We start from the raw sequence: 14964 nt of genomic DNA, 5'->3' as shown, positions 1-14964 counted from the left end.
CAGTCTGAATGGCTCATTTAGCAAAAAAGAAAAAAGGTGTTATATGGGCATTAGGGAGTGTGACCCTTTACTGCAGTTCTTATATAACACTGTCTAGCCTTCTTTAAATATAGCTACATATAATGTCCACACACAGCTCTCTAGGAAAGTTAATAGTTGTGGTGCATGTGTGAAACCAGGAAGAGATACAAAACAACCACAAAGAGACTTTAAATGGACACTTAAACAACCAAAAGGGAAATAACAATAACATATCTTTAAATCTGTGCTCTTATTTTGGAGGGGTGGGGGCGTTTTCTTCCTTTCTTTTTTCTCTCTCTCTTTAAATCTGTGTCTAATCTCATCATCTGTCCATGAGTAAATTTACTTACCTACTCATATAGTTGTAGAAAGTATTTTTTTTTATGTGTGCCACCACTCGTAAAACAAGCAAAAACTAAAAAGTTAGTAGTAGTATATTAAATCGTTCAACAGTTTTGATCGCTTTTTGGTTTTGAGAAAATTTAAAGGAATCGATAGTGCCAAATCAAATGAGTAACTTCTTCAGTATTTCCAGAACAGAAAGTAGGCCTATACGTTTTACACCAATGTCTCTTTTAAATCTTCTAACAATATGATCATTAGATGGATAAAATCTATGAATTATTTTTAACGATATTTCTCTAACAGTTTACCATTCACAATACGGGAATGCAATACCAGTACACCACATTCAAAACACATGAAGAACTGGTTGAATCAAACTTGCACCTCACTGTTTATCTTATATAACACTGTACCTAAACACACTTTGTAATGTAAAGCACTTCTAACTTTCATTACAGCACTTTATTGTACTTACACGTTTTGTTTGTCAATATCGTGTCTGCTTTTATCTCTGTTGTTTTTCTGTGTTTTGTGTCTTTGCAATCAAGTCTTTTGTGTGACCTACCAGAGGACAGCGAATGAAAAAATAAAATAAAATAAATAAACTTTATTGGTTAACAGGTAAATAGTAGGCCTACACTGATATTGCAAATTGCATATTGCAGGGTGTGTCATGTTCAACTTCATGCCTTTTTGAAGATCATTTCATCTTCCACTTAACTGTTCACATACTGTATAATATATATTATATTATATCAGAGGTGGGGACTTGGACTCCATCCATCCATCCATCCATTTTCATCCGCTTGATCCGGAGTCGAGTCGCGGGGGCAGCAGTCGGAGCAGGGATCCCCAGACTTCCCTCTCCCCGGACACTTCCTCCAGCTCTTCCGGGGGGACCCCAAGGCGTTCCCAGGCCAGCCGAGTGACGTAGTCACTCCAGCGTGTCCTGGGTCTTCCGCGGGGCCTCCTCCCGGTGGGACATGCCCGGAACACCTCACGAGGGAGGCGTCCAGGGGGCATCCTATACAGGTGCCCGAGCCACCTCAGCTGGCTCCTCTCGATGTGGAGGAGCAGCGGCTCTACTCCGAGCTCCTCCCGGGTGACAGAGCTCCTCACCCTATCTCTAAGGGAGCGCCCCGCCACCCTGCGGAGGAAACTCATTTCGGCCGCTTGTATCCGGGATCCCGTTCTTTCGGTCATGACCCAGAGTTCATGACCATAGGTGAGGGTGGGAACGTAGATTGACCGGTAAATCGAGAGCTTTGCCTTTCGGCTCAGCTCCTTCTTCACCACGACGGACCGATACAATGACCGCATTACTGCGGCCGCCGCACCGATCCGCCTGTCGATCTCGCGCTCCGTTCTCCCCTCACTCGTGAACAGGACCCCAAGATACTTAAACTCCTCCACCTGAGGCAGGAACTCTCCCCCGACCTGGAGGGTGCAAGCCACCTTTTTCCGGTCGAGAACCATGGCCTCGGACTTAGAGGTGCTGATTCTCATCCCAGCTGCTTCACACTCGGCTGCAAACCGCCCCAGTGCATGCTGAAGGTCCTGGCTCGAGGGAGCCAACAAGACCACATCATCTGCAAAAAGCAGAGATGAAATCAAGTGGCTCCCGAACCGTACCCCCTCCGGCACTTGGCTGCGCCTAGAAATTCTGTCCATATAAATAATGAACAGAACCGGTGACAAAGGGCAGCCCTGCCGGAGTCCAACACGCACCGGACTTGGACTCGAGACCCGATTTTGAAGACTTGCTTGATCAAATCAAAAAAAGACTTTGACTGCAGCAAGCACAAATATTATTATTATTATTTTTTTTTAAGTGTCACAGTATTTAGATACTAAAGATATCTCTCAATTCTTTTCAATTTTAAATAGTTTTATTGGCATGAGAAGGCAGTGCTTATATTGACAAAGCATATCACAATAAAATATTAATAAAAATAAACATATGAATAAGTGGCAGAACATTAACAAAAAAATATAAACAAGAGGCGTGGTCATGATCTTCATGTATCATTAATTATAATCGATTTGTTTGGGACTTGAAACAAAAATCTTAGGACTTGGACTTGACTTGGGACTTGAGAGCAAAGACTTGAGACTCTACTTGGACTTGCAACATAGGGACTTTCTCCCATATTATAATATATAGGTACTGGCCCTTTAAGAGCTCTCCACGGTTTGTTTGCGGAAGTCGGTCCGTCACCGTAAAGCTTCCGGCTGCTCCCTCCGCCTCTGGTGGCTTGACAGCGAGCTGAACCTCAGCTGTGTGATTCCGTCTTTAAAAACTCGCTCTTTAACTAAAAATATATGTGTTTTTTCCACTCGATATCCGGCAACAAGAGTCTCTTTAAACTTCACTGTTTTAGTAAATTTAGTAAAATAAGGAGGAGCGACGCTATAATTCATCATAATGACTCCGCAGATAAACGGTGAGTAGCCTAACTCAGGCGTGGTGGTAATAATAATGATTAAATGTGCTTTTATCTCCTTAACACGCTCATTTTACATGCCTTTTTTAATATATATATATTATTTTCACAGCTTTCAATTTGTATTTTCCGTTTGTCTCATGGGAGGGAAAACAAAAAATATGTTACTCTACAACTCGGGGCGGTTTTTCCGGTTCAAACAGCTGATCGACATAACTTAGAGTCACCACGGATAAAACATGATTTATACTTAAAATTATTATTATTATAAATGTTTCTTTGTAATTTCTTATAACATGAATTGCCTGCAATCACTGCTGTCGCCTGCTAACAGTAACAGTTATTGTGTAATTTGTGGTGTAATGTCCTTGTTACACAACTATATTAACACAGGGCAGGGCCTTCTCCTCTTTCATCAGTAATATCAATTTATTTTTATAGTAATGCAATAAAAAATATTTTAATATTTCTTCACCACAATGACAAGAGCATGTGGAAACTACTATTACTATTTGTAGTAGTGGATATAAAAACTGATGTTTTTATTTCAATAATAGTATTGACAGTAGGCTACAGTACAGCTTCATTCACATTTGCAGCATTGGAAAAAAAAACAAAAATCAACTTAACTATTGAATTGCACATTACATTATCGCACTATTTGGCTTTTTTGTGATTCCTGGGAAACTAATAAATAAATACATAGATATATATTGAAAGCATCTTCTTCTCAATCCCCCTCAAGGTGTTTCCTCCACAGAGCCGTGGCTCTCTGGATGTTTTTATGTGTCATTGTGATTTACTCCTCATGTTGGATATGAATGAACATTGATTGAAGCTCCTGACCTTTGGAAAAAGCTGCAACTGTTCATTTTAGCTAGAGCTGCACAGTTAATCGCAACTTGGCCAAGTGCAATATCCAAACTACAGGAGCAGCAGGAGTTGCTATTTCTGTCATGACAACTTTCTTCAACTACTTTGGTTTTACAGATGAGCACAATGTCGCCTCTAACATCAACAGAAATGATAAAGTAAACATGATAATCTCATGAGCTGTGTGTGTGTGTGTGTCTCTCCTGTGCTGCAGCTCTGCCCGTCCGTCACCATGAGCTTTGAGAAGGACTTGCTGACGAAGGAATACATCAAGATGATGACCGACATGATCGTGCTGTGTGCCACTCTGGCACTGTCCCTCTTCTTCTGGGTCCTCTCTCTCTCCATCAGCACCTACTACGGTGAGTCAAACCCAACGAGAACAAAGGAAGGCAATCACTTAAAGGGATAGTTCAACATTTTGGCAAATTGGCCCATTGCCATAATCCCTATAGTCATAGCAGTCGGTTCGTTACCTTTAATTGTCGGTGCAAGCTGTTTTTAGAACGGCGGAGCAGAGCCGTGAGCTGCTCAGAGCTACGCTACGGAGGCTCATTGGATTTCTTGGTTTCCCTCATCAAACTCATCAAATACACAATCCAACAACTCCAAAACGCTCTGGTGGACAAGTTGTGACCTGCACATTCACCACGCTATGAGATAATAACAGAACATTACCGGACAGAGTTGTTTTAGAGGTAAATTCATGCAAAACAGCTGATGCACATTGCCTTCAGGGACAGTTTTTCATCAAGCAGTCTCTGTATTTACCTCTAAAACAACTCTGTCCGGTAATGTTCTGTTTGTGTATTTGATGAGTTTGATGAGGGAAACCAAGAAATCCAATGAGCCTCCGTAGCGTAGCTCTGAGCAGCTCACGGCTCTGCTCCGCCGTTCAAAAAACTGCCTGCACCAACAATTAAAGGTAACGAACCTACTGCTATGACTATAGGGATTATGGCAATGGGCCAATTTGTCAAAAATGTTGAACTATCCCGTGAAGGATTTTAAGTTTTTTGGGGGCTTTTTTTTTTTTTTTTTTAAAGATGCCTCATGACCAGGGGGCTCAAAGCATCTTCAGATGTTTCTGAAATGAACGTCTTAAAAAGAATCTCCCAGAAATCATGTGCTCTTCCCCCAAACGCTGCCCTGAATGCTTCAGTCTCACGCTGCGTCGACTTCATCTCTGCTCAGAAGATTTAACAGAGAGGCGGTTAGAGACTGAACAAACATCCTCGACATCACTTTTCACGCTCCGAGTCACAGTCTGTGTGTGTGTGTGGTCGCACTGTTGCCTGTGTCAGAGTGGCCTCTATAAATCCTCTTTTGGATTAAATTCAACTCAATTACACAGCAGAACATCCTAACGTACATGAGCTGCAGGCGCCGACTGTCATGTAGTTGATGCACAATATCCAACAGTCTGCAGTTCTGTCGTAAAGTAAGTTAACGACTGCTGCAGACTTCCTGGTATTTTATCTTTTATATAAGGAAACTTTTAGGTTCTTGTGACACAGATGGTGACAAACTAAAATAAAGTGTCTCATTGTCGGACCACAACGCGTCACCAGCAGCAGTTTAACTCGAGGAATCAGAATCGGATTCATTGGTCAAGTATGTTACGTACAAGGAATTTGATTAAGAATAAGAATAATACAAAAAAATAGTTAAATAACATACGATAAATAAAGTAAAGTGGTCAGATTGTACTGTACAGTCACATGTAGTGCAAGTGAAACGGTCCTCCTGAAGATACTCGCTCACTGAGGCTGAATCGCTCCTACAAGGTTTAATTTAATCTAGATAAGAGTTTAGTAAAAAAAAAAAAGGTTTAGATTGAGTTTATCCAGGTTTAAAATAAGATCTGTTGCATCGTTTCAAATTAAGCTTGGTTTAGTAAAGCCAAGTTTATTTAAACTGAGTAGGGATTGGAGCTTAAAGTTTTGGTGCAACAGAATTAAATTTAAATGAAACGGAGTCTGAAGATAGGTTTAAATGTTAATCTTTCTAGCTTGGTGCAACAGACTGATCTTAAAGGAATAGTTCAACATCTTGGCAAATTGGCCCATTGCCACAATAGTCCCTATAGTTTTAGGAGTAGATTTGTTATGAGTTTGATAAGTGAAACCAAGAAATCCCATTAGCCTCCGTAGCGTAGCTCTGAACAGCTCGCGGCTCTGCTCCGCCGTTCTAAAAACAGCTTGCACCGACAATTACAGGTAACGAACCTACTGCTATGACTATAGGGATTATGGCAATGGGCCAATTTGCCAAAATGTTGAACTATCCCAGTTTAAATCATGATTCTCTCTATCTGGATTAAACATTTAACTTCCGTACCTAACGTCCAGCCATTAAATGCAGAAACCACAGCATCAAATTATAATATTTATTTCCCTCTTTCTATCGTCATTCAATGAACTGGGTCTTATCTGCATTTTTATGCACAGAGAGACACAGAGCATTATGGGATGCTTACTGCTCAGGTGTATTATGTACAGTAACATGTGCATCTGTTCAGCTTCACTCATTCATTCAGGTTTGAAGAGGTTTTGCGCATCTTGTCGACTGAATACGTGTGTGTGTGTGTGTGTGTGTGTGTGTGTGTTTGTGTGTGTTTCCAGGCACGCTGCAGCCGGTGTCACCATGGCGATGGCTGCTCTCCATCCTGATTCCCCTGGTGTTGACGATCAGGGCGCTGAAGAGACGCAGTCTGGACTACACCGGAGCTCTGGGAGGTGAGTGACGGTCGGTCGGTGACGTGAACGAGCTTCAGCCTGAAGCTTCTCCTCCGTTCTCTGAGCAGCTTCAATGTTCAGTTCAGCAGAAACCAAACCCAAAATGTCCCGAGACAAGATCTGTGCCGAACTTCCACAGTGGTCTGAAGGGTTTTGAAAATAACTTTTTATATTATTAATTATGTAAACGGAAATAAAATCTATCACACCTTATTTTTTTCCACAAGCTTCTTGGTCCAAATACTGAAGTTGAACTTTGAGAGAGAGAAGACATCTCGCTCTGTTCTTCGGTCTTTTTTTTTTTTTTTTTAGAAAGTGCAGCTGGAGCAAACAACAACAAAACACTCAAGAGTTCAAGTTAAAGGTTCATTAACTGTTTATTTCATGAGGCAAATATGAAGAAATGTGCAGTAAATTCAGAAAACATCAACACACGAGCTGCAAAAAAAAAACTCAACACAAGCGTTTCCAAAGACACAAAAAAAGACTAATGCAAAGCTAACTGTAGATATTTTTTGCACTAGTAGCATGTTTGTGTCTTTAAATGTGTTTTCTGAAGTTGCAGTGTGTTGAATGAGCGCTCAGGGCCACCGTAGTTTCCTCCTTGTTATTTTATAGGCTTTTTTTAAACATTTATTTCACAGAATCAGTTTTCGTTCTTTCTGTCATTGAAACTTCAATCTAAGTTTATTTGAAACATCACATGAAAATGAGAAATATTTTATAAATTTTAAAAGAAACATCCCAGATTTTTCTTTTGATGAGAAGCTCCAACTTAAATAAAAAAAATTGATGTCAGGTTTGGTCTGTGGGGTTTTTGTGGTAGAGGATAACAACCTTGGTTTGTATTAAAGCCATCCCATGATAGTCTGATCCGAGATGAATCCTGAGCATCTGTGAAATCAATCACCATTCGTCCTTTTAAAACCCGTGTGTGTGTGTGTGTGTGTGTGTGTTCCCTGAATCTGTGAAGAGGTTCTGGGAAAATCCAAACCCTCGATAACAAAAACAAAGTTCCTCATAGACGCTGCACTGAGTCATACAGAGAGGAGGAGGGAGGAGGGAGGAGGAGGAGGGAAGAGGGGGGAGGAGGAGCGCTTCATTCACTCGTCTGGACTGCAGCGTTTCACTGGCTCAGTCTCCACAAGCCTCCATTCATGAAACATCTGGGCTGGTTAAACCGACTGTGATGATGCACCAGTATGAGTTTGTTATAATAATAATATCACAGTTTTCTGTCACTTAACGATGGGAAACAGAGCGATGACAGGAAAATGTAAAAGCAAAGGTATAAAATTAAAATGTTGCTGCAGATTTATCACCATATGTTCCTAAATGAAAAGAAAAAGAAGAGCGGCCAGCAGCACTCGTGTCTGTTCTTATTGACTTTTTTTTATTATTGCAAACTGCGTTGGCGCTTAGTACAACACACAGGCCGGTTTCGACAACGTCTTCCTCAGCAGGAAGTGATGTACTTAAAGGGATAGTTCACCCAAAATTCAAATTTCACTCATTATCTACTCACCCTCATGTCGACTAAGGGCTGGGAGAAGTTTCAGAGTCCTCCGTGGCTTCTCTGAGTTACAGCGGGGCTCCGTGCAGCACTGCATGTCCATATGATGGTTGCTAATGGAGCTCACTTTTCTTCGTCCAAAAAGACACACCAAAAAACATCCAAATACCTCCATAGTGCTCGTCTGTAATGTCCCTCTTGTATTGAAGCCCCAACATGAGAAACTGTTCCGAAAAAAATTAAATAAGTCTATATTTTAAGCTTGTTTGTAGCGGAAGCTCCCAGCACTGCTCTTACTGGTCCGTCCAAATCTCGCTTCCGCTACAAACAAGCTTAAAATATAGACTTATTTAATTTTTTTCGGAACAATTTCTCATGTTGGGGCTTCAATACAAGAGGGACATTACAGACGAGCACTATGGAGGTATTTGGATGTTTTTTGGTGTGTCTTTTTGTTACGAAGAAAAGTGAGCTCCGTTCTCAACCGTCATATGGACATGCACTGCTACGCCGAGACCCCCTGTAACTCAGAGAAGCCACGGAGGACTCTGAAACTTCTCCCAGCCCTTAGTCCACATGAGGGTGAGTAGATAATGAGTGAAATTTGAATTTTGAGTGAACTATCCCTTTAACGTTATCACTTGTATAAACACGTGTAACTTAAGCAAAGTGTAAAAAAAAAGTAGTAACATTATGGTCACATTATATTCAGCTCAATGTGATAATTTCATCCTAAAATATTATTCGAGGAAATCGGTCCCATGTCTACTTTGATGAAACTTTTATTCCCACATTTATTCGTCACCCGACTTTTTTTGGTCCGGTGACGTAGGAGATGCGACAGCCAGTGGACGGAGTTCAAAAGTTGTTTTATTCAGAAGCTGAAAGGTGCCGTTGTGTTTAATTAAAATGTGACAGAGGAGAGGAAGCTGTTTTTATGCTTTAAAGGAAAACGCACACACACACACTGTGGTTAAACCTCGATGTGGATTAATTTGCTGCCAAATACTTTATACGTCTTCTGTTTGATTAATAGAAACTCCCTTGTTCTGATATTTAACATATTATTCATCTTTGAAAAATTAATTATCATTACTTGATAATTGTTTTTTGCTTGAAGAGTTTAGTTCATCACGTTGTCTGTTGGTGTGAGTGTGATAACGCGGTGTTTTTTGGTTTGGTTTTGTGCAGCTCTCCTGGTCGGCTTCGTGTTGACGATGGCCAACTACAGCTTCTTCTCTTCTCTGCTCGTCTTCTTCATCACCTCCTCCAAGCTGACGCGCTGGGGAGGAGCGCAGAAGAAGAAAATAGACGCAGAATACAAAGAAGGTGAGAAACGAGAAGGACTCAAAGGGATAGTTCAACATTTTTAGCAAATTGGCCCATTGCCATAATCCCTATAGTCATAGCAGTAGGTTCGTTACCTTTACTTGTCGGTGCAAGCTATTTTTAGTACGGCGGAGCAGAGCCGTGAGCTGCTCAGAGCTACGCTACGGAGACTAATGGGATTTCTTGGTTTCCCTCATCAAACTCATCAAATACACAATCCAACAACTCCACAACGCTCTGGTGGACAAGTTGTGACCTGCACATTCACCACGCTATGAGATAATAACACAACGTTACCAGACAGAGTTGTTTTAGAGGGAAATTCATGCAAAACCGCTGATGTGCGTTCCTGTCGGGGGCAGTTTTTTTTTTATTTACCTGGAAAACAACTCCCTGGCGTAGCTCTGAGCAGCTCGCCGCTCTGCTCCACCGTTCTAAAAATATCTTGCACCGACAATTAAAGGTAACGAACCTACTGCTAAGACTATAGGGATTATTATGGCAATGGGCCAATTTGCCAAAATGTTGAACTATCCCTTTACCTAATCTAATAGGTAAGAGCCTCCCATTGGATAATTACTGCATGGATCATTATGTTTCAGCTGGCAACAAGTTATTTAACCCTAACTGATGCGGTCAGTAGCTTTTTCATTTCTTCAACCAACTTTCTCAAACAACCATGTTAGAAGACGCATCCTGTGGCCGTAGAAAAGATGTTAATCTGCTTCAGAAGGGTCAAACTATTGGCATCAAGCAAATATAACATCAACGAGACTGCTGAAACTACAAAAATTGGGTTAAGAACTGTCAAACGCAAGTGATCGCCCTCATTCAAGATTTTTTTCTGCCCACATTTCTTCCTTGAAGACGTTGGTTCCCCACAATCCTTCCAGTTTTTAAATCAAATCCTAAACAAACAAGATTGTTGTTGTGACATAGCAGAAGCTTATCAAAGCGACGCCACGGCGAATGCATACCATAATCAAAGCTAAAGGCGGTCCAACGAAATGTTAGTGTGTGACTTTTTTGGGGGGGGATGGACAGCGTATATTCTTTTAGTTGTGTCCTGAATTATCCCAATTAAATTTAATTAAATTGATGAAATCTAGTATTTTTCTAGATTTTTTAGAGTGTGTGTAGTGTGTTTTGCATCAGTTCAGGTAACTTGTGTCTTTCCAACCAGCTGAGATAGAGAAAAACAACTCCCATGATTCAACACTCTTTTACAACGTCTTCAAATTTTGTTTTCTGCTATAAAATTACAATGTTGTTCCTAACTTAAATGTATTACTGTGTGTGTCTGTGTTTGTGTAGGAGGCCAGAGGAACTGGGTTCAGGTCTTCTGTAACGGAGGAGTTCCCACTGAGCTGGCTCTGCTCTACATGATCGAGGTGACCCGACGATCGTCTCCAAATAACTAAAAAAAACTCCTCATAACCAAATAATTTCGATAATATTTAGTATTTTCTTTCGTTTATAATTAAAACTCTTCGGTTTAAATGTTTCTTGTTGTGCTTCAGGTGGGTCCGGGTGAGATCCCCATCGACTTCGGGAAGCAGTACTCGGCGTCCTGGATGTGCCTCTCTCTGGTGGGAGCGCTCGCCTGCAGCGCCGGGGACACCTGGTCGTCGGAGGTGGGGCCGGTGCTCAGCCAATCACAGCCCAGACTCATCACCACCTGGAAGGAAGTCCCGGCAGGTGAGCAGATCGTTTAATTAACCCCTTCCTGACCAGTTGTTTTTGCTGCAAAAACACACGATTTCTCTATTGTCAGTGACTACTCCGTTTTTATTTTATTATTTTTTATTATTATTATAAACCAGCATGACAACAATAGTGACGGACGAGAGTTTTGCTATCTATATATCATTTTTCATGTCATATATCGCCGTTTAGACTAATCTGATGTTTGTAAAGTCTATAAAACCAATGATTGGACAAACATTACTATTTATGTGTGCACATTTTTGTAATTAGTCATGGTTATCATAGATTAGCCGGGCTAACGGTTAGCTAGCTGTTTAACTTTAATAACTCAGTGACTCAATAAACGGTCCATGAAAAAATATTTTTTCCAGCAGATATCTTAGTTACAACATGATTAAGCTAACTGAAGTAGTTTCCTGTCGCTTTCTAGACACTGTGATTCCCCAAAACTGAATAAATCCCACACATAGCAACACAAAACACACACACACAGAAATAGTAATGTTTCTTCAATCATTTCAGATTTGTCTAAACGGTGATAGGGCGTGAAAAACATGATATATAGCTAAACTCTCGGTCGTTACTACTGTTCTCATTCAAATTATGTGCTGGTTTTCTACCTGGGATTGTTGATATACTCTATCATTCAAAGCCTGATTTATTCCAAAAAACATGGTGAAATTAGATTTTTTTTAGGGCTGGTGACAGTATTTTATCATTGTGATAAAAAGAGATATCCAAAATCCTCCTCTGTAAAAACTTCTGACTCTAATATGTCAACAAAATAAAACAAGAATTTTGAAAGGAGCTTTATCCATTGTTCAGATTTCTGTTCTGGAAATACATGCAAATTAGCGCATATTTCCATTAGATATTGCCTCTTATACATATTTAAACATAAAATTTGACAAAACTTATAATACAAAAAATATTTGTCTTAATGTTAGTGATAAATTTAGTAAGTTTCATGGTGATATCTGTTAGTTTTTTAGACATTTTTGTCCAGCGAAGGGCCACGGATGTTGTTTAAATGCATTACGAATTGATGGATGAGCCGGGCTGATCTGATTGGTTACGACTTGTATTTTTTGTGTGAGTGTAGAAGACTGACGAGGGGTTAAATTGATTTAGAAACTTTAGCGTGAAGCTGCAGAACGACAGAAGCTCTTTAACGCTCTGTACGTTAGAACGAGGTCAGTAAACTAAACCTCCAGGACTCATATCGAGTCATCGCTCTGAGGTTTTTCTAAAGCGGTGACGGGATCGGTTTGACCTGAAGCTCACAGACATTAATCTAAACAGAGAGCGTCTTTCACACTAGAAGTCTGCGGCCGCGGCTTTTAAAGAGCAGATATAGAAAGATTATTGACGAAGCCGCTCAGAAAGTTTCTTTGTGTTCAGTTTCTATGTATTCGTAGGAAAAAAAATGTTGAGAAATCCCTCCAGGATTAAGAAACCATTCCTAGAAAACAGTGACGTCTTATTTATTTTTCTTTTCGTTGGCTTTCCAGGAACGAACGGAGGAGTGACTCCCGTGGGGCTCGTGGCCAGCTTCGTCGGCGGTCTCGTGGTGGGCGCCGCCTACTTCGTGACGCAGCTGCTGATGGTGGGCGACCTGCACCTGGCCGACCCCCAGTGGCCCATCGTGGTGTACGGCGGCGTGGCCGGGCTGCTGGGCTCCATGCTCGACTCCTTCCTGGGAGCTCACATGCAGTACTCAGGTAGGAAGTTAGGAGCACAGGAAGTGACCCAGACCTTCTTCTTAAAAGGGATAGTTCACCCAAAATTCAAATTTCCGTGCAGCACTGCATGTCCATATGACGGTTGCGAACGGAGCTCACTTTTCTTCGTCCAAAAAGACACACCAAAAAACATCCAAATACCTCCATTGTGCTCGTCTGTAATGTCCCTCTTGTATTGAAGCCCCGACATGAGAAATTGTTCAGAAAAAAATTAAATAAGTCTATGTTTTAAGCTTGTTTGTAGCGGAAGCTCCCAGTGTTTCCCTGCCGGAATCTCGCGTGATTTGCAGAGCCGTGAACTGGGTGTCAGTGCAAATCGCACGAGATTTGCACTGACACAGGAAGAGCAGTGCTGGGAGCTTCCGCTACAAACAAGCTTAAAACATAGACTTATTTAATTTTTTTCTGAACAATTTCTCATGTCAGGGCTTCAATACAAGAGGGACATTACAGACGAGCTCTATGGAGGTATTTGGATGTTTTTTGGTGTGTCTTTTTGGACGAAGAAAAGTGAGCTCCGTTCGCAACCGTCATATGGACATGCACTGCTGCACGGAGCCCCGCTGTAACTCAGAGAAGCCACGGAGGACTCTGAAACTTCTCCCAGCCCTTAGTCCACATGAGGGCGAGTAGATAATGAGTAAAATATGAATTTTGGGTGAACTATCCCTTTAAGGTTTATTGTATAACGGTTTAACTGATTTGTAAGATGAAGAGAAAACCTTAAATACTCAAATGAACATTTTAAGGAAACTGGAAGGGTGAAACTCTTCAGGGTTTATTGTTTAAATCCTTTTCATCAAACTTGATTTGTTTAAGTCGCTACAGTCTGCTTCCTAAAATCTTACCTTTTTTTTAAGTGAACGATCATTAACAGGCCTTTTATTGTGAGTGAGACACTTCCAGTCTCATGATTTTACCACCAACAGCTGTGTGAGTGAATTAATCAAACGAACCCTGTAAAACATGAATATTCTCTAAAAATGTAGTGTGTAACAGTGGATGACTGAAGTTCAGAGCTGGCTAACAGCACCACCTGTTGGTACATGGACATTACTACCACTTACAGTCGGCTGAGTGTGAAAATGTAAATACAATATCAGGGTTTCTGCAGGTAACAGCAAATCTAATTTAATGCTTTTTAATGCCCTTTTTAATGCCATTTCAAACATTTTTAATGCCCATGACTAACTGCAAATACTATACGTGTGCGTACTTACCTATATACACATACACACACCCAATTACTTGGTTCCGCATGTTTATCATACCATTACTTTCCGTGCAAAATTAATGTTTATATACTAAGAATAAATCGGTAAAGTATTTTTTATTTTTAACGCCTCTGGGAATCGAATTTAATGCTTTTTAATGCCATTTATCTAATTTTAGCAAAATGTATTTAATGACTTTTAAAGCCCCAGTATGTAGGAATTCCCCCCATCTAGCGGTGCGGTTGCATATCTGAACGTATTCTTGGTGTTGCATTCACGTAAAATCATATAAATAATATTCGAATATATCCGAACGAATTACGGGTCATTCAATGTTCGTCCGAACCTCATTTTTCTAAAAACTGACAGCCCTAGTAACAACTCATTCTAAGGTACGAGAAAGCTTTCATTTGTATGCGGGTGTGATTCGACTTCAGTGAAATACGTATTTATGAAAGCAATATTTGATTTTTGCTAATAAAAAGCCAAATAAGTTACAAACTGGGGCTTTAATGCTTTTTATTGACCTGTGGAAACCCTGAATATGACTCTACATCTGACCTGGGAGCTGCTGCTGCTCTGAATCAGGAAACACACCAGTCATCTGTGTCTCAGCGTTTCCTCTCCTCTGTTTCCTCAGGCTTCGACTCGAGCATCGGGAAGGTGGTGAGCTACGAGTCGGCCACCACGCAGCGCATCTGTGGCAAACCCATCCTGGACAACAACGCCGTCAACCTGTTCTCCTCGGTGCTCGTCGCCCTGGTGCTGCCCGGGCTGGCGTGGGGGCTGTGGCCTCGATAGACTTTGAGATAATCTGTTGGTTTCTATTCTATTGCTGGATGGATAAAGAACTTAAATGCACTGACAAACACACACAGACACTCACTCTCTCACACTCATACACACACATGTGCTGCCTGTATTTATAATAGGGGTGGGCATTGCCAAGGACCTCACGATACGATTCGATACGCATCACGATACTTGAGTCACGATACAATACGATATTGCGATATCCAAATTTTGCGATTTATTGCG

The 14964-nt window shown here is 41.0% G+C and overlaps 1 protein-coding gene across 1 annotated transcript; it reads left to right on the top strand.

The window, feature by feature from the left end:
* Positions 1-2593: 2593 nt before the first annotated feature.
* Positions 2594-14911, top strand: tmem19 (transmembrane protein 19). Its single transcript, XM_084000017.1, has 8 exons — positions 2594-2810; positions 3898-4045; positions 6308-6421; positions 9126-9263; positions 10578-10654; positions 10784-10961; positions 12482-12691; positions 14567-14911. Exons 2-8 carry the CDS (start codon positions 3916-3918, stop codon positions 14725-14727), a joined length of 1008 nt encoding a protein of 335 aa, XP_083856143.1. The 5' UTR covers positions 2594-2810; positions 3898-3915; the 3' UTR covers positions 14728-14911.
* Positions 14912-14964: the final 53 nt, after the last annotated feature.

Source organism: Trachurus trachurus (genome assembly GCF_905171665.1).
Source record: "Trachurus trachurus genome assembly, chromosome: 23".
NCBI classification, from domain to species: Eukaryota; Metazoa; Chordata; class Actinopteri; order Carangiformes; family Carangidae; genus Trachurus; species Trachurus trachurus.
Note: the sequence above shows the minus strand (reverse complement) of the source record. Positions and strands in the feature narration are given on the sequence as shown.